General features: G+C 40.0%; 2 protein-coding genes across 5 annotated transcripts; both read right to left on the reverse strand.

Moving 5' to 3' along the window:
• Window positions 1–8,930, reverse strand: zgc:123010 (uncharacterized protein LOC641500 homolog). Of its 4 annotated transcripts, none has more exons than XM_068327063.1 (16): window positions 8,633–8,930; window positions 5,790–5,872; window positions 5,621–5,701; window positions 5,474–5,530; window positions 5,176–5,382; window positions 4,848–4,961; window positions 4,519–4,564; window positions 4,239–4,329; window positions 4,005–4,146; window positions 3,798–3,902; window positions 3,103–3,196; window positions 2,939–2,972; window positions 2,681–2,755; window positions 2,393–2,495; window positions 2,193–2,302; window positions 1–2,086 (listed from the first exon to the last, which is right to left on the reverse strand). In XM_068327063.1, the coding sequence occupies exons 1-16, from the start codon at window positions 8,688–8,690 to the stop codon at window positions 1,951–1,953; spliced, it is 1,536 nt and encodes a 511-aa protein (XP_068183164.1). In that variant the 5' UTR covers window positions 8,691–8,930; the 3' UTR covers window positions 1–1,950. The 4 variants fall into 4 exon arrangements, with proteins under 4 accessions (XP_068183164.1, XP_068183162.1, XP_068183161.1 ...); XM_068327061.1 differs by having other exon boundaries at window positions 2,681–2,758; window positions 8,633–8,927; XM_068327060.1 differs by having other exon boundaries at window positions 4,239–4,332; window positions 8,633–8,926.
• Window positions 8,931–11,716: 2,786 nt separating this feature from the next.
• On the reverse strand, window positions 11,717–24,748 carry LOC137603653 (pyridine nucleotide-disulfide oxidoreductase domain-containing protein 2-like). Its single transcript, XM_068327312.1, has 16 exons — window positions 24,099–24,748; window positions 22,478–22,497; window positions 22,265–22,358; window positions 20,604–20,677; window positions 20,338–20,493; window positions 19,982–20,135; window positions 19,804–19,865; window positions 19,625–19,722; window positions 16,818–16,953; window positions 16,537–16,671; window positions 16,389–16,461; window positions 14,616–14,769; window positions 13,412–13,563; window positions 12,405–12,511; window positions 12,044–12,164; window positions 11,717–11,787 (listed from the first exon to the last, which is right to left on the reverse strand). The coding sequence occupies exons 1-16, from the start codon at window positions 24,217–24,219 to the stop codon at window positions 11,717–11,719; spliced, it is 1,728 nt and encodes a 575-aa protein (XP_068183413.1). The 5' UTR covers window positions 24,220–24,748.
• Between the last annotated feature and the right edge of the window lie 114 nt (window positions 24,749–24,862).

Here is a 24,862-nt window from a genome sequence, read left to right on the forward strand (position 1 = left end):
TGTGTCAAATATATTTATTAAATACAAAATACTTTCTTGCAGTGCAGTAACAATAACAAAATATTTGGAAGATTATTAGGGTTGCAGTTCTCTGGAAACAGAGTAAACACTAACATGCTAAATCAACGAAATTAAACTTAAAGAAAAGTCTGCATCCCTCTAACAGAGAGAAGCACAACATCCGAACTTACAAACAGTAACATACGACCCATTTTTATTCGTCTGCAAAAATTAGACATCCATGTACAACCAGAGTAAACAGCACCAGACAACTGATGAAAAAAAAAAAGTTTGTTAAAACAAGTGAAATCAGGTTAAATTCTGTGAATGTGTCCGATTTCATTTAAATGAAGTACAGCATGCAATTGTGTGCAAAAAAATTGTTCTTACTGCTAATTTATTGAAGCCAAAAATGAAGAGAATGGACAAGACTCGTTTGTAAAATAAAGAAAAAGAGAAAACATATAAATAGTGAAATAAATACAATTGTTATACTGCGCATGGATTACCAATGTATGTAGTGGGATTTGCAGTGATACATTTTTTTATCGAGAAAAATCACAGACAGGTCAGCAGGTCCTGTTGTCTAGTGTTGTAACTCAGGAAAGCATAAAGCCATTATTGTCACAGAGCCGTCAGTCAGAGCATTCTTTGGTTCACTGAAATACTGTAAAGTAACCCCCCCTTTAGTTATTAAATAACAAAACACTGCTTCTCAAGGTACAAAAATTACAAATAGAAAGTACAAATAGAAATGAATGTACGTGTGTGTTTGGGTGTTGTGGCTGGCCAAGAATTCTTAAAAAAGGCACCGTCTTGTCGTCTGACTTGCTTCACCGTATCTGTAAAACAGCGACTGACAAAACCGGAGGTGTTTGGTGTGTGCAGGTCTGCAGCGGAATTAACAAATGAAGTTGGCCGTTTATCTTTGATGTCGAGTTCCAACGTTTTCTATGCAAACGTCTCTGGAAAGCAATTTAAACCCTCAAGCTAAGATAAAGATTTACAAAGCCGGTTCATGCATATTGGATCCACAGACCAGTGCTGCAACCAGTTCTCCCACTGCCAGCTAAATGTGAAGGAAAATTGAAACAGCATATTCTCTAAAAGAGAAATGAAGTGAAATTTGCACTCAATCTATGCATTAATGCATACAATTATGCAATCTCCTTCAATTTACTATCCCACATTAAATATATTACTGTAGGTCTCGAGTTAATTAAGTAACATATGATGTTAATAACAGTTTAAACGACAGTCAGGGGCTCTCCTCTGGTCACTGCAGCTCACTGGATTGAAGAAACCCTTCAAAAAGGAAACGTCAGGTTTGTGTTTTTCCAGTCTTTGATAAATTGGACTACATGCAGACATTACCACAGTAATGACGAGTGTGAAATGGATCCCCGATATGAAAGTCAGGCTGGTGTGATGAACTGTGGACTTCACACACTGCAAGGTCATAAAGTAATAGTCAAGACAGAAGCTGGGAAATATTCCTTTGTGGTGAAGTCCCCAAGATTGTCACTGAGGAAACTTGGCCGTAAAAAGTTCATAAATTGTGTTGAGGAATGTAACGGTTGATTACTTCTGTATGTAACCGTCACATCCCCCCCACGTCCCCCCCAAAAAATATAGTGGACCAAGTCAGTCAGACTTCCTTGTACTGTTGTAAGCCTGTGCATCTCCTCAGAGGGACTGAGGCACTGTGAACATGAAGGTGTTAACACACAATCTACACCAGATCTGCTGCTCTCCTCGGGTTTTTGTGTCTCGTGTGTGCACACAAGATCACTCCTGCCTACGAGCCTTAATGGTGACTCTGATCATTTGAATATCCTGGTTCATTCTGCCACAGAAAGATTTATAGTCCAGGAAACGGGTCCAGTAAGCGTCTGCTCCTTTTGGCTTGGTCTGTGCATCAAGGTTTCCTGCACAGTACTGGTGCTGAGTTCAAGGCTGCCAGGGCTTTCTGTCCTTGCCCCTCTGCTCAGGAATGTGTTTGTAGCGGCATTTGTCCCCAAAATGACAACCAGTTGTTCTCCAGAAGTAACACTCATCTCCGTTCACTGGGCCACGTCGTCGCGGTCTATGCAAAAATGCAGACATTTAAAAAAAAACAAAAAAAAGACAGGCTACATTATAATTTCACTACGTTAAAATAATTCAAACAGAGAGACATGTGCATTTCTCACCCAGCTTGCTGTGTGATAGGGGGGCAGGTCTTAAGAGGAACAGGAAGTACCCTCTGAGCACGACGGTCAGGATAGCGCACCACTAAACGTGTGTTCTCGATACAACAACCCTACAAGAGGAAGCAAACACGCGACAGTGAGAACCCAGCAGCACTGCTTTAAAAACAGATGCCAGATGGAGGGAGAAACTAAATCCTCACGTTTAGTTTCTCCATTGCACGAGCAGCCATGTTTGCATTCCTGAAGTTGACAAAGGCGCAGAATCTCTCGTGCAGCACACGGATGCTCTCTATCTCTCCATGCCTACAACACAAAGCAAACAGACAGAAACTAGGTTTGTCAAATATTAATATGAATTCAAAGAGGTAGAAGCACAAAAAACGCTTTGAAGATTCTGTTTACAAGTATTGATTTAGAAATAGGACTGTTGTGAATACGTGAACTTATTTGCTCATTATAGCAAACACTTGGCGGGGTGAGGATCGTACGCTTTGAAAAGGTCCCATAGGTGTTTCTCCGTGAGCTCAGTCGTCACATTTCCCACCCAAAGTGATGGACAGGGGCTTCTGGGGAAAAAAACAAATGTGATGAATGAAAACAACAAGAGTATATATATACAGTATATTTTTAACTTCTCCAAACATTAACATTTTAACATCCTATGTAGGCAAACGTAAACAAAAATGGAACAAAAATCAACCAAGAGAAACCTCAACCCTTCCTAACGCTAAAGAGTGGTCGCATACCCTGGCTGCACGACCGATGGATCTTGACTTCCAGCTGCAAAACAAGAAGTTTAATCAATAAACAATATAGATTGTGTGCAGATTAAACATTGGCAAGACTGCATATATCACTACTCCCTGTGTTAGAAAGGTGACGTAGACACAGGTTAGTATGGAATCATTACCTTTATCAGCATCAGAACAAGCTGCCAGGACAGCCTGCACAGTTAAGAATTTCTCCAGCAGCAGGATGCTTTGCCCTTCTTCAAAACCAAGCTCCTGAAGAGAGAGAAAAAAAAAAACCCAAAAGCTAGTGAGGGAAATAAAAAGCGAAGGAATTCAGTGTTAGGTGGTTTTATGATGGTTAGTTAGAACAAAATGGGACTCAGTAGGCACACTTCTGCCAAGGCTGACCAATCCAACATGCCTCTCTGGTGTTTAGAAAAAGACACACACACAGACACAGACACACACACACTTTGATTCATCAGATTTCCCTGATCTGCACCACACTATACATGCTCATTCATAAATATTGTAAACATTTTTTTTTAACAATGTGATTTATGGATCATTTTAGAGATTGGGTCTTAATAATAATAAGGCTGACAAAGTTATACAACAGTTTCTGGATCTGCCTCAACACATTTATGGTTTTCCTGGCCGATCATCCATCCTTACACAGTTTCATGGAAATTTGTGGGGCCTTGTTTGTGTACTCCTAACAAACAAACAGAAATGGGTGACATCACAAACTCTTTGGCAGAGGCAGGAACACATTTGCATTTATTAGTGGCAAGTTTAAAGTGAGCTCTGGTTATTCTCATTGACAGACCACAGGATTCACGCAGAACACGTTTGCTTCTTTGCTTGTATTTACCATCAACTGCAGCACTTTGCAGTTAAAAAGCTCAATAACGGCCTCCTCACAGTCTCTGTCCAGTTTCACAACCTGCTCCATAGCTTTCTCCGCCTCACCGTACCGCTAAAACACAGAACAACTGTTAGCGGAAGACTCATCTCATCGCCAAGTCTTAGCGTGAATCTATTCAGCAGATATTTCATAACCAGAGTCGCCTTCACCCACCTTCATGCCCATTAGGGCACTACCCTGGCGAAAGTGTCCTTTGGGCCAATCTGGGGCAAGTTGAATGGAGCGTTCGGCATCTGCCAGGGCCTGAGGATACAGCTCCAAGCAGTAATAACAATAAGAACGGTTTCCAAAGAACCTAAGGACATCGTTGGAAATGCATTTTTAATCTAAAGCTCTACAATCAATTTGCAAGTAAATTCATTAGGATACACTTGACTGACGATGTACCTGTTGTCCTTTGGATCACATTTAATGGCTTCTGTAAACATCAAGACTGCTTGTGTGTAGTGCCCCGCTTGCACCAACTTTATCCCTTTTTCTGCTAGAAAAAAAAAAATACTCAGAAATTATTCTCTGGTCAGCCAGTTACCAGACGTCTGATGTCAGGCTGCAAACAGATACGTTCCTATAAATGGCAAGTGTCCTCAAAAAAGAATACATTTTTTTTACAAACTATAACCGTGGGCTGATTATATAGTTTTTATTTTATAATTTGTAGTTTATGTACCTGTCAATGATGCACTTTTCTTGGTCGTGGTCTCAGCTCCATTTGTCTGCAAGTAAAAGATTAGTCAGTGCAAAATCACTCCATTATTCAAAACAGAAGCTGATCATTGAACTCTCAACAGGAAACGTTCAAGTTTATAGCTAAGAAAACAAATGACGAACCCAATTCATGACACACACAACAGTCAGAACTTCCTTCTACAAACTGAACTCACACACACACACACACACAAAACTAGAGTTTCATGACTGGACTTTGGAACTTCCGTCAAAAGAAGTGAGCTCTTGCTGTACCAACTCATCTTATATAATCTATGAACATTTACTCACCTCTCTCCTGGCCTCATTCTCTTTGTTTTCTTTGGACTTGCGACTTGATGCTTTGGGTCTGATATGGCTAGCAGCATTAGCAAAGAAGGCACTACTCACATCCCACTCTGGCTCCTACGGCAGACAGAAAGACGGTCATGTGTCATCAGGGTGTGAAGCTTTTATATTTAAACAGATGACGCAAAACCTGCTGACATAAAACTTTCATTATCTTTATTATTATTATTTTATTATTATTTTATTATTATTGTTTTCATTATTACCATTATTATTATATTATTTCATTATAATTAAATACACACATGAAACTAAAGCATGAAGCCCCCACCTCTTCGCTGGATTTGGCTTGGGTCCTCTGACGCCCTTTGATTCCTGAAGAAGTCGTGACTGGAGTGATGTCGACCTTGCATGAGCCAGTCACCTCATCTTCTTCCTCTTTTTGTAATACTCGTTTCTCCTCTTCAGCACCAACTTCTGCTTCTGAGTCACTCTCATCCAGCTCTGACTCTGCACCTCCCTCCTCTTCGTCATCATCCTAACAATGCAGGATTTTACATTTAACAATTTTCCACAGTAACACAGAGGGAAGGGGAAGTGAGAAGTTCACTCTTAGAGGAAATCCCTACCCGCTCGGTATTCTCATTCTGCTTAATCTGCTCCTGTTTCTTGCGTTTTCGACGACGCTGAAATGGATGCAGTATTTGAAGCACAATAAAGCTATTAGAAGTATAGCACCTAGGATCCTGAAGGGGTGTAAGGATTTGCTTACTCACGTTTCTCTTGGCTTTGCGTCGGTCTGCCCTCCTTCTGAGTTTCTCCTCCTCACTCAAATTCTCCTCCTTACTAAACGAGTCCTAAACAAACAGAGGTGAACATTGCACAATGCACCTTTACCTCAGCGGTGACTGGCGAGGCCCTGTCAGTCTGACACCGTTTATTTACCTGTAACAAAGCGGCTCCAGCTCGTGGGTCGGACATCGCGGCCCCAAAGTCCATCTGCTCCTCTTGCTGCTGGACAGGGGGGCCTATTTGGAGATGAAACACGTATTCAGAACCGGTTAACACCATCTTCTGCTGTTTTCATTTGTAGCAGTTTGGAAATCCTATTAGACTTGGCATCTGTCCACCTCTTCGCTGATACTTTGTAATTTCATTCACTACAACAGTTGATAAAAAAATGTTTTTTACCATAATTTAGAGGGGGGGGGGGTTTTACGAGGCTGAAATGGATTAAAATGATTTTAGCTATTTGAAATGGGAAAATGTTTGATTTATGAGTTGTTTGAGTGAAGAGCTCAGTCACAGAACAAATTAAACTTGTATCTCGAGGTACTACTGTAATTACAAGTTGCCTCACAACACACTTTTCCTTTGTACAACATGCACTTGAACACATCAGCTGGCTGTACTTCTCTTGAGAACAACCAGTAAAAACACTGTCTGGATTTCGAACAAATATGTTCCTCCTTCCTCCAAATTTCAAGCGTAACCGCTGCAAACTTTAATAATACTATCTCAAATTCTTTGTGGCACTGGGTGGAGACAGGAAATCTGATGTAATACATTCTTTAAAAGATTGGACCTGAGACTAAAGAACATGCTGAACAGAATTTGCAGAACTGGTCGTTTCTTTTTAATTCAGACAGACAGACGTTCGATCCAAAGTTTGCTGCATCTGCTGTTTGAAAACACACTATTTGCGCAGATACTAGGATGGAAATACAGCAGAAAACAATTTGTATCCTAGATGTGAGATATGTGTGTCGAGGAATGCACAGTATATTAGATAATATCAGAACCCTTTCGCTGATGAAGGGACAACAAACCACCATCTAGTCGGTGATCTCTTTTTGGTTCATGTCACCATTTACTCAGAAAGGATCTCCTGGGTATGCTCTACATTCTACATTTAGGTCATTCTGATTCACTTTATAAAGTCTCCATGTAACCCCACCACCTTCCATCAATGCGCATTCAACCACAAAGACTCACTGGCTATGAGTCAGTACATAAAAACCACCAGTCAACATTCTCACATAGTTAGTGAATAGAAAGTGAAAGGAATTTCAGCTGTCCATGTCTGAGTCACTTCTCAAATGTCACTTAATGACCACCTGACTCAGTTTAATTCCATGAACTGAGTCAGGTTGAAAAAAAAAAAGAGAGAAAATGTTATCTATATTGGATTCTCTTCACACAAAAAATATACAAGGTCTGTGGACGAAATCCACCAGTGTCTGGCTCTGCTTCAAGGAGACTGCTAAAACTGGTTATCAACTTATTAGGCGAGTTAAATCCCCAGGAATGCAAAATAACTAAAAAATAAAAAAATAAAATCAGATTCACGCCTCTTTATCTTGACTGTTTCTCAAATTGGAATTTTATATATTTATTCAAGTAGAGAGACAGAAATCATAACCTTGTCAACATAGATGAAATAGAGTGTGTTTGTACAACATCAACATAATTGCACACATGGAAGCAAATAATACATTTTTGTATTAATTATTCCATCCTTTCTTTTCTGGATGAATTATCTGATCGGTAAAATATCATGTAACCTTGGAAATGTATTCAAAAAAATCATTTAGCTTAAATGATGGCAGGATGAGGTGAAGAAACTCAGTCCATAATCCATAGTATTCATGACAAAATATTTATGTCATTACATTAAATATTAACATGTAAAATCCTGAGTAATGTAGACATGATGAAAGGGCAAAAACATTAACCTTAGAACACCCTAGAACTTTCTAAACCAAAGGACTAAAATAATTATTTTCAACTACTTTTAGACAAAAAAGAAGAAGTTTTATTTTAGTTTGGGCAAATGCTGGATCAAATTACTTGTCAGAAAATGAAAATATCAATGCCCTTTCATTTTTCAAGTGGTAAATCGATTTTGCAAATAAATGGCGAGGATATATTTATGAGATGTTTCTGTGATTGAATTAAATGTATCCAAATGTCCCCAATCAAATTGATATCCCATCAACTATCAATGGGAAGTTACGTATTTTACCACCAAGTCTGCGTTGAGGCATTTTTGTAGGACTAATTATTAAATAATGTAACTATTATAAACATGTTTATTGTTTTATTGATCACTGATTGGTCCACATGCCATTGCATCAGCATGGCTGTCAGATCTAACTGTTGCTGATGGAAGGAAGTCAAATGACACTAAACACTCATCCACTCAGGGAGCTAGTCCAGAACCATTGTTCTGTTTGTAGATATGTAATGTTAAGAGGCAGATGATCATAAATACCATCAAACGAACCATCTCCACACAACCAGAGTCAATCAGAACGGACAACATTTACCCTGACGCTCAGAAAACTGCCCCAGACACGTTCTAGGGCGCAGAGTTTTTAACACCTATTTGAAGCATTGTTATCATGCCCACACATAGTGGAGACTGCATCATTAATCTGTTAAATCTAACAGAATTAACAGCACATCTTTTACCACAGAATATAGAATTCTGCACTTTTCTTTTTGGACTTCTTCGATTACAAGCTGCGCGTCGCTGGAGCTCCCAGCAGCCGAACAGGGTGGAACTGACAGCAGGGAATTTCATTGTTAAACCAAGAGTTCAGCTGTACGACAAAGACACGTAAGAAACGCAATCATTTATATACACACGCATTTATATATAGCCGAATAACTCAAGTGATCGCCCTTATCCACAATCCACATGTAACGCAGGTTTCCTTTGTAGTTCCAGATCCACTTTAAACTTTGTTTAACTACAAAGTTTTGAACATCGGGACTTGTCTTACCGCTGGCGAGTCCCAGCAGCCTGCAGATATCTCTGGTGAATTTCATGAGCGCAACCATCCAGCATTATCGTCTCGAATATCACTCAAAAGATTATTTGAACGACTGTTTTTTTTTTTTGTTTTGTTTGTTTTTTACGTCAGCGTGAACAAGTTTAAAAACATCAAAGCAAACGGGAGCGAATCTGCGGGAACCCGTAGCGGTTTAATCCACTTCCTGAGCGTCAAAACGCGAACACCGGATCCACCCTGAGCGGCGTCTTAAAGGCGCAGGACACCTGACCGATTAGAGCGGGGTAGTTATTGATAGTCATGGTGATATTTATTATCATTGTGACATTTATTTCTAAGTGACAAACATCTTTGTGGACATTTTGAGAAATCACACAAGCACATGCTTGAGAATGCAGTTTTAAACAACACTTTAGTAAAGAATTTTCAAAGTTCATCTGCCAGTTTCTCATTTTGTCTCTTGAGTTTTAGAAAAAAAAAAAACTTAGGATGTTGAGTAAATTGTTATTTTGACTGTAAAGAATTTTTAACAAGGTTATATTCAGAAAAACAGCTGGACGCAAAATTAGAAGTATATGACTGCTGACCAAAAAGCACAGCGAAGTTGGCTCCAGTAACCTCAGAACTATCTTAATAATCCATTGACGGATTGAAATGTTGTTCTCTAGAATGATGAAAGAAAACAGTACATTTCCATGTCTACATTTTGTAGTTTTTATCAGAGTGGCCTGACACTAATACCACATAAATATCTGGTGGAATCTTAAGAAAGCTGTGACTACATGTAAGCCCAATAATATTCCACATTTGGAGGCTTTCGCTTACAAGGAATGGGCTAAGATTCTGCTGAAACACTGCCAGAAGCTGCTCCCTGATTATGTCTCATGTTGGCAGCAGGTTATAACAGCAGAGGAGTCTGAAAATCCAACCGGAGTTTTTACACATGGTCACAGAATTTATTACAACAGCTTAGAAGGTACAGATAATGGATTGAATGTATACAAAATGTCTGCTGTGAAAGGCTCGTCTGTCATTTGAACATGTCAAATCAATCTAATAGCTTTCATAGGTTAAAGAAAATGAGATATGTTCACTTAATTCCAATTTATTTACAAAAAAAATCCGAAAATACATCATCATTACACCAACATTTGGTGTTAATTTAGCAAAGTTAAGTACATGGTACTCAAAAACTACATGAGACGTCATTATTAAAAAAATATTCTGCTTTCATTCGTGGTCACACCACACAACTTTGTGTGACAGTTGCACATTTGTTTTAGATGTCTGGAGTCAAACCCAGTTTTTTGGTGTTGGAAATTTGACCTGAACAGGTTTTAAGTGGCCTAAGGGCCTCTGTTACTATACTACGACTTTCTCTCTCTCTCTGACATCCCATGTGAGCTGGTTTACAAGCGAGATGTACAACATGATGAGGTAACGTGTGATTAAATATGCAACCAGTCAGGTTTGGAATGTATGGCCTAATACTGACAGCTGATAAGCAGACCTCATTCTGATGCTGTCAGATGTTTCAATGACGTTTCAGGTCAGCCATGACAGTGAACAATGAGTTACAGCCCGTGGCACCACACCTAAAAATGAGCCATCAGAAATGACAAACCCTGAAATCATCAAGTGAATTCACGTCCTTATCATAAGCTGTGAAGGCTAGATTTAATCCATAGGTTCATTAACTTCTGTAACTTCAGACAAAAAAGACATGATTGTACATATGCTATTCTAATACACAACAAGTAGCCACATTTGCAATTCAAAACTCAGCTGACAAAAGCGTATTAGTAGCAAACCTGGATGAGAGCCACTGCCACACAGGTACAGTTAAGAGAACTGGTGAGCGATAGTCTGACACACAGGGCAAAGGTCGTGCAAGGTCGAGCTGATCCAGGGTCAATGATCCATGGAAGAAATTCTCAGAAATTGAGAACAAAGTTTTTACTTTTTTTGTTGTTTCCAAATAGAATTGTGTTGTTGTAAAAATAGACTGTTCAGTAATTTGTTTAGGGACTGACTCACAACATTAAAAATGGAGGCACACATTCAGTGAGCTGATGTCATTCTGAACAACTGATGAACTTTAATTCTGACCCGTCTGTTGAAGAAAAGATGTCCATAACCATTAACTGTTTTTCGAAAGGTCAGTACCTGGTAGAACAGAGAACAGAAAACACTGCAAAGACAGAAATTACTCCCTCAAATACCAAAAATTTACTTCATCATGTTTGTATCAGTGTTCCAAATGATGACCATTTCTACAGTGTACAGAATCTTCCCCTCATTGAACCCAAAGATCCTCTCCAGGTCAGATGGTGTCAAGATGTCCCTGCCAAAACGGATTGTTTGAACCCTGGGCGTATTATTCCACCCAGTCAAATACTAAAGAGAGATAAAAATGTTTTTTTCATAATTACTGTCATATTAAAATGACAGTTTATACTACAATAATTTTACTCCTGTTTTCATGGAGAATAGGCCATTCAGGAATAAAAATTTTCTTGTCATGTTGGGTTATATTACAAATTGTGTGGAACAGCAATAAAAGCAGTTGATTTTAAAATTTGAAACATGTGAAACTATATAAAGTACTATATTATTGTGTTTTACCATTGTCTGCGAAATGTCTGTGAAGGTCCTCATTCATCCAGGTCATGGCTGTACAAAAGTATGTTAATCAATCTGCTGGACTTGTAGAAAGTTCCTTGAAGACGTTTCACCTCTCATTCAAGAAGAAGCCTCCTGAATGAGAGGTGGAATGGCTTTGGACATTGTCTGCGAAGGCACTATCTGTCCTGGTCAGTCAATTCCCTACCTCCTAGGGAAAGTACAATGAAATCACGTGGCAGCCAGGGGACGCCAGAGAAGAGGATGGTCATCTCCATCTTTGTATTAGCAACTTCAGGTACAGTATTAGTAACTCCTGTTTCCTATCATAAATAAAACTAAACATCTTCTGTGACAAAACCTGCTTAACAAAATTTTCAAGATATTCAAAATTGCCCAAAGAGAAAAAGAAAACTGGTGAGAAGACCACAGCCTGATGCTGTCAGACTGTTTTTATTGACGTTTCAGATCAGCCATGACAGTGAGTGCTGAGTTCCAGCCAGGGGCACCCATGACACCACCACCTACAAATACATGACACATCAAAAAATACAGGAGTGGGTAAGTCCTTTGGAACCATCAGAAACAATTCATTCTGACATCATCAAGTGACTTCTTATCTTCATCATCAGCGGTGAAGGCTAGATTTAATTCAAAGGTTCATTAATCCTTCCTTAACTTCAGACATGACATGAATGATTGTACATATGCTAATTTACACAACAAATATCCATATTTGCAATTCTATATTTAACTGACAGTTCAGCATATATAGCAAACCTGGATGGCAGCCGCTGCCACACAGGTACAGCCCTTTAACTGGGGAGCGGTAGTCTGACACACAGGGCAAAGGTCTTCCAAGGTAGAGCTGGTCCAGAGTCATCGATCCATGGAAGATATTCTAGAAAACAGGATCAAAATATCTGTATTTTTGGCTGGTTCTTAATAGAATTGTGTTGTGATGAAAAAAGTAGCCTTTAATTTGTTGAATGTCTACCTCATGAGACTGAACACAGCTGATGAACTTTGATTTCAAGTCATGTGTTGTAGTAAAAACGTTTTTAACCATTAAATGCTATTTATTTGAATGGATGAAAAGTTGGTTGCATCAAGTGAGATTAACGTTTGAAATTATGCTTACCCCTCCAGTGAGCCCATAGATCCTCTCCAGGTCAGGTGGTGCCAGAATGTCCCTGCCCACAACCGAATGTTTGAACCCTGGGGCGTATTGTTCCACCCAGTCAAATACTAAAGAGAGACAAAACAGCAGTTAATAAAAACATCATTTAATAATTCACGCCTCAGTAGTATGATAGTTTCTAAATGCATTTTTATTGACTGTTCAGAACCATAAATGTGTGAAACAGTGCTAAAACATGCCGATCATATCCAGGTCCTCTCATGATGCAAAGAAAGAAGTGATGTCCATAGCCCGGCCCCGTCTGTGAGAGAACATTCCCCTGTCCCTGGATCAGGGACAGAAGTTCGGTGTGTCCAGCGGTAAGGTGGCAGCATGTCAGAATGTCGTCGCTCAGAGCTAGACACACAAGTTGCTCAGTTTGTTGTACAAACCAACGTAAATGCTTCTATCCTGCAAGTTTTTTGTGTGTGTGTGAACCTCATTACTTCAGATTGCTTCAGCAATGTAGGTCAGTACAAAAGTAAATAACTCCCAACCATAGCGGAGCCATCAACTGCATCCGGGCCACAAATAAGTCTTGTTGTTACCTATGAGTATGGTGAAGTCTGCTTGTGTTTGGCTAACTTGTTAGTTCTGCTTCAGTCCACTCTGCAGAGGCATTTAAAGCGAGTTCCATGTTAATAAAGTGAGGGTCAAAAAGCGTGTTTGCCCCTCAGCTGTGTGTCTGTGTAGCCTGCCTATGTGTGTATGTGCGTGTGTTTGTGTCTGGTGTGTTCTCGGGGTCATAGCGAGCCATAGTGATAAATCCACCGTAAACATTACACCATGCTATCATAGCCACATCCTCTCTATGTCAGGGGTGTGTAACACTATTCAAAAGAAACAGCCTATTCGTTGTAGACCTAATTTCACCACCTTTTAAACAGCTTACATTCAGGACCAGTATCAGTATAATACGAGACCTTCAATGAAAGTTGTCACAGAAGGACTGGATCATTTTGGTATACCATTGTCTGAATAGGCCTCCTTGTCCTGGTCAGTCCATTCGCTGCCATTGATAAGGTAAGGGGTGTACTGGACAGCAAGAATCACCACATGGCTGCCGGGGAGGGCCAGAGTAGGATCCAGGACAGACGGGATGATCATCCTTATCATGGGTCTAGATTACATTAGAATACATTCTACTTTACTGTCCATGTACAGAGAAACAAACCTGAGACAGTTAAATTACAGTTCAGCATGAAATAGAAATGCAGACAGCAGTAAAACACACAGGTACGTGTTTAAGAACAAGGCTATGTTAGAATGGGTTGTGTAAATCACAGAGAGAGGTCTGAATGTGCTACAACACTGACTACATGGAAAACCTTAACCGTAGCCTTGGCGGCAACAGTAGCATGAGAAACATAATATAAAAAAGACATTTATAGGACAAACAGCTGGTATAAGTGCACAATATGTATACTGCAATTTACAGAAGATCATAGCACTGGAGTGTGTGTGTGAGCATGTGTCATATTTGGTCCTTGTGAACTCTGCAATGTCTTCATTGGTCTCATGTTGATGTGCATTTTTATATGTAGGCCAAAAAGTGTGGTCCAAAGTTTGGAGTGTGAGTTCTTCTTCTTCTGTTGAATCACCACGGACAGCCCAGAGAACATGCAAATTGCACACAAAAAAACATCCCAGGTCTGCAGGTAGATTTGAACAGAGGTCCACCTTCCTGTGAGACAAAACCACTATCCACCATGCCTCTGTGCTGTTCATCTTCAAATTTACTCTCAGCACTTAATGATTGTCAGGTGGTCACTGTGAGTTGTTCAGACACTAGCTTGAGGGAGGTGGCTTTATGATAATGAGCTCTTCAAGTGCGTCTCTATCCTTAACTTGAAGCTGTGCTTGTCAAGCTTAATATAAGTGGCTGAGGATAGAACAGAGAGATATCCCACCAAATATGGATGAACAAAATATGGAGAACTCCAACTTTGGTGAAAACAGTAAGATCAGTGTTAGCAGTAGTTAGCATCATGACTACAAGCCAGTCAGGACTTATGAGGAAACACACAGGTATCACGTGGTGAGACTTTGAAACTTTTCTTACAGTAACAAATATCAGTTTTGGCATTTTCAATTTTGATTTTTTTTTTCTGTACACAAAGCTAGTTTGACTTATTCATGTGCAACGTAAATAAAATCTGTGAAGATCTGTACCTCGCAGAGGGATACCCATTCACGGCTTCTTTGTATGCTGTCTCCTGTACCTCCACACTGTCAGAGTTAAGATGAATAGTGCACTGATGGTGGGGTCCAGGTTTATCATCTGGTGTAGGACATGCCAGGAAATTTGGCAACTTGTCCACAGCCACTAGAAAAATAATTGAATTATAACATTAAATGTACACCTTACCTTATATTAAGAAAGAAAGTATCTTATAATTAGTTTATACTCTCTTCTCACTTGGCAACAGGTCCATTTAAGGTCAACACAGAAAGAAAAACAACCATTTTCACTGGATTCACATCTACTGTCAAACTGGTTCTACTAGAACTGGTTCACCGAAAATGCATGTTCTTGAGGTGGGAGACCCCAGCGGGAACTCATGTAGACATCATATACGACAAGTGGTATACAGTTTTTAAAGGTAGTACTGTTTTAAAAATCTGTTGCAAAAAGGTTTTAAAATCAGGTACTATATGGATTTATAATCTGGTACAGGCGGTCCTCAAGATGTGGACCTTTGACTTACGAACATTTGTAGATACAAACAACTGTGCACCACCATATCTGACTACTGTACTGTAGCATAGTGTACCCGTACCAAGTGCAGAGGCTATGTGACCCATATTTGTTGTTAAATTTTGGTCACCCTTGGTCATATACGCCAATATTAATGCATGCCACGAGTAGATAATATTGTTGTAGACACTTTGACTAGATATCGGCCAGTTGCAGTTATAGTGACCGTAATTTTGTCAATTATAGCTAACATTGCCTTGGGAAGAACATCAGTGGGGGAAGGGGCGGTGTGTTTTGCCGTGTTTTTGTGTAGAAAAAAGTGACTATAATCAATACAATCTACCCGTGGCACAACTCCCCAACAAAGATGACTCACATTGTCTGGTGAATAAGAATGGGTCCAGTGTCCAGATGCTTTATTTTCAGCTTGACAAGCACAGCTTCAAGTTAAGGATAGAGACACACTTGAATAGCTCATTATCATAAAGCCACCTCCCTCAAGCTAGGGTCCGAACAAGTCACAGTGACCACCTGACAATCATTAAGTGCGGAGAGTAAATTTGAAGATGAACAGCACAGAGGCATGGTGGATAGTGGTTTTGTCTCACAGGAAGGTGGACCTGTGTTCAAATCTACTTGCAGACCTGGGATTTTTCTCTGTGCAATTTGCATGTCACTCTGAAAGAGTCTACAGAGCAGAGGACCCTCACTCATTTTATGTATGAAACGGAAATTGAATGCGTCTTCCAAATTGTGTTGTGCCAGATTTGAAAACCGTTAACCAGCAGAATTTAACACAGTACCATCTTCCGGAACAGAATGTCTTCATTTCCAGGGTAGAAAAGCAATTTAGCGGCATTTAGAAATGGAATGGCACTCAAAGACAATACTAGAATCAAAAACCGTATAGTACAAGATTTGAAATCAGTACTGTATAGCACCAGATTTTAAAACAGTATCAACTTTAAAAATGTTATAGCACCAGATGTATATTCCCTTCAAAAACGCTTTTTTTGACGAGGTTTCAGCTTCGTATAGAACTGGGTTGGAGTTACACCATGGATATGCACAGAATATGCCCCAAAACTAGAGAGTGTAGTGACTTATCCAATAAATGAAACCATAACTATCATGATTTAGGATCATGATTTGAAATGAAATGATCTTTACTTTACTGTCCCCTATAGAGGAAATGATCTTTCCAATCTACAAACTGGTGCTTAAAATGACAGACAGAGGATATTTACCATTTATCTTTGTGAATGGTGAGGTGTAGTCAATCTGATCTACAGCTTTGATGAACTCTGGAGAAAGGACACCCTACCATGAAAACAGGAGGCCAGAGTAAATCATAGTCTGGTCCCATAGATCACAGTCATTACTTTCTGTTTTTACCTGTGGAGTGAGGTTCTTGAAGGTAACATATGGTGTGGCATTTGATAAAACAACTTTACTCTGGATCTCTGTGCCATCCTTCAGCACCACTCCCTCTGCTGCACCATCTGAACCAACCAGGACCTGTCCCACATCCTGCAGAGAATCTATATTATAATTGTGCTTGTCCCTCCGTTACTCAATCAGTAAGTTAGTCAGTTAGTTAGTATGGATGAACATAACAATGACCAAATCAACACAATTATTGTGTTGAATTATATATTATTTATTGATTATATTACCTTCTCAGTGAAAATGTTTACACCATGGGATCGAGCAGACTGAGCAAGAGCTTGAGACAGGCCTCCCATTCCTCCCTCCACATAACCACATGTTTCCTTCACCTTTGATCCCATCACATGATGCAAGAGCACATACCTTTAAGACAACACCATGAAACCAATGTTTCATAGAAGCCAGAATTTAATCGCTATACTTATCAAAGTCATAAATGATAGTCATCTGAACATGGATATATGCAAATCCTCTGTTCTGGTATTACTTGATCTCAGTGTTCTATTTGACAAAGTTAATCATAACATACTATCCAGCAGATTGGAAGAGTGGGTGTGACTTACTTTTAACCAATGCACTCTGCTGCATTGGGTCAAATCTGACTCACAAGATGGGGACTTTTTTTGGAAAACATGAATCCGAGTGAACTAAGATCACATGTTGGGTCCCTCAAGGATCCATTCTTGGACCATTTCTATTCAACACCTCTATGTTTTACCTAGCTCAGATTATGTAACATCACAACATCTTCGATCATACTAAAAGCCGATGACATTCATCCATTCATTTATCTTCCAACCCGCTTAATCCACTAACGCAGGTCGTGGGGTAGCCAGCGCCCATCCTGGCAGTCTCAGGGCGTGAGGCGGGGGACACTCCGGGCACGACGCCAGTGTACCGCGGAGCCACATAGAAACAAACACTCAGTCACACACACACTCCTATGGTCAATTTGGGACCAGCCAATCAACCTGAAGCGCATGCTTTTGGAGGTGGGAGGAAGCCGGAGAACCCGGAGAGAACCCACGCAGACACGGGGAGAGCATGCGAACTCCGCACAGAGCGGGACTCGAACCCGGGTCCGCCGTGTTGTGAGGCAGCAGCGCTGCAGTCAACTCTATATGTCAGTGTCATGTTTTGATTATTGTTCCTTACTCTCATTGAGTGACTGTATTTATCAAATCAATAAGTGCAACATCTTCGACCATCCTAAAAAATTTTTTTTTTTTTTTAAATTTTATTTTATATACTTGTGTAATCCCCGAAGGGAAATTAGTGGCACACTCTAGTTAGTCCAAATCAAATCGCATGCATGTTAGTTAGTGCGTACAGGCCCTGAACACACACACACACACACACAGGTGGCCTGTACTCATGCAGAGGAGGTAGAGTGGCGGGCAGCTCCTGCTTGGTGCGCCCCAAATGAGCAACTTGTAAGGGGGACGGCGCCTTGCTCAAAGGCACCTCGCTCAAAGGCACCTCGGCAGTGCTCCGGAGGTGAGCTGACACCTCCCACTGTCAGCTCACCTCCGGGTGTTTTGGACTGGAGCGGGAATCGAACCGCCGATGTCAGATCATTTCTACCGCACGCTCTACCACTGAGCCACTGCCCTTTCCCCAGCCACATCCACCAGCTCTGACTGGGGGATCCCAAGGCGTTCCCAGGCCAGTGATGAGATGTAATCCTTCCACCTGGTCCTGGGTCTGCCCCGAGGTCTCCTCCCAGCTGGACGTGCCAGAAACACCTTTCTAGGGAGGCGCCCCGGAGGCATCCGCACCAGATGCCCAAACCATCTCAACTGACTCCTTTCCACGTGACGGAGCAGTGGCTCTACTCTGAGCCCCTCATGAACATGCATTCATATTTAGTACATTTGATTATTGCAATGGCGTCTTATAGGTCTAAACAATGTTATGCCCCAGGTCTAGGCGTGTATTCTGACAATAACCCACTCGTGTTTTTGACCCGGATGCAGAACAGTAACCAACGCTTGATGCACTGGTCATTATTGCTTCAAGACTTCAATGTAGAGATTTGTTATAAGAAAGGGCTTTAAAATGTAATTGATGATACCCTATCCAGAGCACATTGAATCGCACATTTACGCTAGGGGGTAAATGACCGATTTTTAGGTAGGGGGGGGACCTCTCGCAATCAGTCAGGTAGCTGCAGCTGATTCAAATGATGCTGCCTTACAAACACAAGGAAATTGGTGTACATTACACCAGCCATTAAATCATAAATACTTATAAATGGGCTTCCTATTAGTAAAAGGATATATTTTACTGCTGGTCTACAAAACTCTGAATGGTCTCCAGGTGAATCATCCAGACCCCTTAGGTCATCTGTAACTGGATTGCTGTGTGTTCCAATAACAGGAACCAAACAAGGTGAGGCAGCATTCAGTTAACAGACTTCCTGTAGATCTGATCTTTAAATCAGGGCTACAAACATTGTTTACAGTAACCTACTTCCTATATTCTATTGCCATTAGTATTTACATCTTTAACTATAAAATGGTGCTTTTTACTGCGAATTATTTTACCTCTTTTCTCTATATCATTGTTTTCTTAATTTAATGACACTGCACTGTAACGTTTTGTGTTGAGTTCAAATGTAGGGGCTGGGTTTGAGATTCTTCTGCCTTAAGGGTGACACTGCTAGATGTATCAGACAAGGTAGGTTTTGGAAACCGCTGTGGAATCCAGGGGAGCTTCAATGACCTAGGTATATAGCATGGCGTGACTCACATTGCACTACAATGCTGTAATTGTATTCCTGCTCTTATTTATTATTCTTGATTTTATATTACCTTTCACTTCTTTTTCTTTTTCTCCCTCTCACTGCATTAATACTCTGTTCTGGTTTTATTTTTTGAATTTATGTTCCCCTTTTTAATCAATTGTTTTTTATTGTTCTCAATTGTGTTGTGCTGCTTTTAAAGTTCATATAAAACACTTTGAATTACCTTGTGTTGAAATGTGTTCAGCAGATTTATAGTTCAGAATGTTAATGTTGCACAGTGTTTCTCACCCACTGCCAGGATTACTTGGACTGGTCATGGCTCCAATAACAGCATCAGTTGCCAGTGTTGCTTTCAGGAAATCGGAATCAAACCACTGATTGAGGATCTATGGCAGAAAACACAAGCCAATCACAATTCCATAAATAGAAAACATATATCAATGAAGTTTTAGAAAACTATTACAAACCTTCATTATTGGTGCCGTTACAATCTCATAAAAGTCTGGAATTTTTTTGCCTAAAGTCAGACCTTCAAATTCAAAATCACAGTAACAGAAACAAGATTGGTACATGTTCAATCATTTGTCAGTGTGATGGAGAAAAATATGAATATTTTATTTCCTAAGCCTGAATTCATTTACCCACCACATCTGACAATTGGCATCAGGGTTTTGACAGCAGCCATCCTCTTCCTCAATGATCCAGATGTGATACCTGCAACATCTACAGGAGGAGCATCCAGAAGAGGGTGGATTCCTTCTGCTAGCTTTTCAAGGTGTGCGACATAATTTGGGTAAGCCTGGGTACAAATCAAAGTTTGGGTGAAGGCAAAGATGAGAATTAGGGTGTGGCATTTTGTGAAAAAAGACTGAATAAGTGGATAAATACAGGCTAAAAGAGACAGAGCAGCTTCACTTTATACTTCTGGAACAACTTTTGAATTTTGTCTGCTTTGGTCAATACAACAAACATTTGCTCAGCCTATCATATGCTTCAATTACCTTAGCATCCTTCAGTGAAAACTTGCCAATCTCCATCTGGTTCATGGACTGGTCTGAGCCCAAGGTGAGAGATCTGGGTGGGGCACCTCTGACCCCCTCCTCCAACAGAGGGCTGAAAGTATGGGGGTCCCTCATGTATACCTTTAACCCATGTTTCTAAACATTTATATGGAAAACCATACTTTTTAAAAAACAAGATTTATCACTTTAATTCTTCTACCAATGCTTTCATTAATTTAATTTATGTAATTCACAATTTTGTTTACCTTAAGCTCCAAGTCTGAATAAATGTGGGGTCTTAGTAAACTCAGTACAGCGGAACACCTGGAGAAGTGGAAACCTGCATAGAATTTTGTTACGTTAACATGGATATGGGTGGCACGGTTGTTCTGGGTTTGAGCGTCCTGCTCTGTGCGGAGTTTGCATGTTCTCCATGTCTGCGTGGGTTCTCTACAGGTTTTCCGGTTTCCTCCCACCCAATGTTCGATCCAATTTTTCACGTGTCCGGGCAGACACACAAGCTTCTTGAGCGCACTGAGAACCACTGTCAGCAACATCAGATGCGCACACTATAGCCACACACTAGTTTCACACTTGTTCAAAACCGTTAATCATAGCAAGTTACATGGCTTATTAAAAGAATCAAACTACAGTAGCAATTTTTATTACTTTACTTTTAATATAAGTCATTTGGCCCACTTGAAATGAAAAAGACGAAAATCTTGTTCTTCATGAGATGTGTAGTATGTTATATGTTAGGGTCCTGTTTTGGCAATGGGAAGAGAGCTGCTTTGGCCAAGGTGAGGTCGAGTTGTGGCCTGGCTTCACCTCCTGTTCTGGAAGAAATTACATGTATACACCTTCCAGACATAACATTTTGTTCACAATTAAAACATTCACATTTTGCTTAATGATGTGTGCTGTTGCTTGAGATACATTGTAAATGTCTACAACTAAAATATCTAATTACTCCATTTTTATTCGCATTTCTACAACCCAAAATTATCCAGTAGTAACATTATGTAATGATTAATATCCATAGGTAAAAAATGTCATTAGAATATGTACAAATCTTAAATTGTACCTTATTTTTCACGTGGTTGTACACTTTGTCCAGGTTAATGGCTTTGTCTGCTTCTTCCTTTGAAGTTTCTCAAAAAGAAAAAAATCTCACAGCTTCACAGCTTGTTCTTTTATTTGCAGCTACATGTTCTCTGATAGCCATTCCATCTTAAAAAAACCCCCACACATTTCTTTTTTACTTTGGTTTGGTGAGTGGATGTGTTGCTGCCCGTTTGTTTCCAGTCGTTAACTAGCTAATACCATGACACCCCCGGTGTTGTGTAATGTGGGCAAGGATGACAACCACAGACTTCTTTTGGCAAGCTTAATTTTCAGCGTCCAGCCTTAACAAGTAACAATCCAGAACTCCTCTCAACTCCCGCTCAGCACTCACCTTTTACACTCACCCCAGCTTGTTACAGGTGAGAGGCGGAGTACATCCTGGGTACATGGGAGGAAGCCAGAGAACCCAGCAAACCCAGAGTGACCCCATGCAGATGCGGGGAGAACATACAAACTCCAAACAGAACCTTTCTGCTGTGAGGTGACAGAGCTACCCACTGCGTTACTGTGCCGCCTCCTTGTTTTTCTGCTTTGTGGATCACAAGTGTTACTGTTACCTCTCCCAGCTGGCTACAGGCGAAAGGCAGGGTACACTCTAAATACACTGCCAGACGCATTCAATATCAATGGCTATAATTAAAGACTCACAGCACAAAGTAAATTGGTAGCCCCACATACTGTAGCATATTAGTTTTGGACATATTTTGCATCAACAGTGTACAAACACAAATTATAACATAAAAGTTTGTGACGATGGCTTAAACCACCATTATGACTTGTGGTCAGCCAGTCGCCATCGTACCAGGAAAGATCTCCTCTGTCACAGCTGCTCCCCCCAGGACATGTCTGCGCTCCAGCACTGCTGTCTTCAGTCCTCCCTTCTGAAGATAGGCAGCCTAAACACACACACACACACACACGCACACACACACGCACACACACACACACATACCTATACATTGTTCTTGTCTGAAGCATATATTTTATCCATACTGTGTTTGGTATACAAACTCACAGCCACCAGTCCATTGTGCCCTGCAAAAATATAGAATGAAATCATTACGTGCCATTTCTTTCATCAAAATGAAATGTCTCCATAGGTATAATAATTTTTAAAATTCAATCCTGTTAAAATTTTTAAAGCTGCTTGAGTCAAGTTGACTGATTCCAAAATTTGTTTGGCATATACAAATATGTAAGACAGTGGAGGTTTTGGAGATAAAGTCAGAGAGGCCAGACTGAGATGGTTTGGACATGTCCAGAGGAGAGATAGTGAATATATTGGTAGAAGGATGCTGAGTTTTGAACTGCCAGGCAGGAGGCCTAGAGGAAGACCAAAGAGGAGGTTTATGGATGTAATGAGGGAAGACATGAAGGTAGTTGGTGTGAGAGAAGAGGATGCAAAGGACAGGGTTAGATGAAGGCAAAAGATTTGCTGTGGCGACCCCTGAAGGGAAAAGCCGAAAGGAACAGAGGAAAACTGTTTAACCTTATGCAGACATCATAACTCAGGCAGACTTTGCAGCTGAATGCCTTTATTGCTATAACATGATCACTGTTAGAATAATGTACATAAGTTATCCCATATTTACTCATTTACATTCTTTTATTCTTGGTACTGCATACCATGACCATATAAATGTGTACGTGTGTGTGGGTGTCTTGCTATGCATTGAGTTATGTCTCAGGCAGATGAAATTAACGATGGAAATGTCGGAGAGATTCCAGCTGGCGACTCGATCAAGACGTGAACCTTGAACACCTGAAGGATTTTGCATGCCTCCTGTTTGTAAGGAGAGAATACCATAACAGGAAGAAGCCGTTACTCTGTTATGATATCATGCCACACGTGGTGCAATACTGCTGTTTTCTACCCCACAACCTTTAAGAATACACATTGTAAACAGAGAACCCCCTAAGGCAATAAAAACAAGGGGTTTGGCTGGGATATGCTCAGAGCGGGTTGGAGATCTGTGACTGAGCATTTCTCTGTCCGTTCTCCTCGCGAGTTAAAAATTCAACTGTTGTCTTCTCCTCTTTGTGTGTGTGTTTTCAATCTTCCAGGTTGTTTGAACCTGACAATCACCATCTTATACCCCATAGTATGGGTTCTAGGATGTTTGCTCTGTTATTTGTTACATATATTATTTCCATGTAAATGCAAAACATTGATGAATTTATATTGATGTCTATTTTCTTGGTCATTTGTGGAAAGACACCATCTGTGTCTTTGACCTTCCTACAGAAATACATTTTTTTAATAAGGATCACTGTCTATTTCTTTATATCACCGCCATTTCCATAATATTTTATCCATACATTGAACCATGATGCTGTCTATGTAATATAAAACACTAGACACTTTGAAAACATCACAAGACAGCTTAATTATAAGATTTAATCTATTTTTATCATTTGAGTATAGCTGTATTACATCAACAGGATGAAATGCTTAAACTGAACATCTCATATGATAAATAGCTATCATAGCAGTAACAAGTTCACACACAGTGGGAGACATAGTCATACTCCTGCTAGAATTTCATTTAATCCCTGATAGAAATTTAGCTAAAACAATAGGTAATGATAGTTGCTATCCCATATAATAAGTTGTATATACAATCTACAGAACTCACCTCCACCGATCACTACTGCATCATACTGAGATTTTAAACTAGTTTGACTGGAAGCAGATCTAGTCATTATCCTCAAAACAGCCACAGACCACCATCCTCTGTGAGTCCAAACCGCTGGCATGGTTGTGCTTTGAAAGGTAGGTTCCGTCTAACCTCCTCAGGTAAGGAAATGTGTCATGTAGATCTGCATTAACTCGCTCTTCGGGTTGGACAATGTGTTGGGAGGTATAAAATTAACAATTGCTGTTCTTGGGTAGAATATTTAAAAGCGTTTAAATAGCTACAGGCAGAAATATACTACTGTTTCCAAAAATAATTTTGTAAAATTTAATAAGCACGTATAAAACTCATGTAATACAACTTTTTTAATATAAAATGCTGTATTCTTAGATGGCTATCTTTGTTCTCCTATTTCCATTATTAGATCTTAAAATCATTTTAAGTGATGAATGTACCAAAAGAAAAGGAATCTTGAGGTGTAAAAAATAAATAATTGGATTTTTTTTTTTTTTTAGTTGGATTCTATGCTTCTTTCGGAGTCTTCAGTTACCTGATAACACACAAAGTTTTTACTTAAAGTGGATGAGTGGAAATTAAAGAGAATTTCTTTGCAAAAATATATTGATAACATGAATGGTTCATATTCATGGTTGACATCCCCACTGGTGACCTGACTGAATGCTCCTCTGTGGCTTGAAAGTAGAATTTTGATATGGACAGATTTTGAACAACTTCTGCAGTTTCTTGTCTTTAAGATCCCATGT

This window comes from Antennarius striatus, chromosome 11 (genome assembly GCF_040054535.1).
Source record: "Antennarius striatus isolate MH-2024 chromosome 11, ASM4005453v1, whole genome shotgun sequence".
NCBI classification, from domain to species: domain Eukaryota; kingdom Metazoa; phylum Chordata; class Actinopteri; order Lophiiformes; family Antennariidae; genus Antennarius; species Antennarius striatus.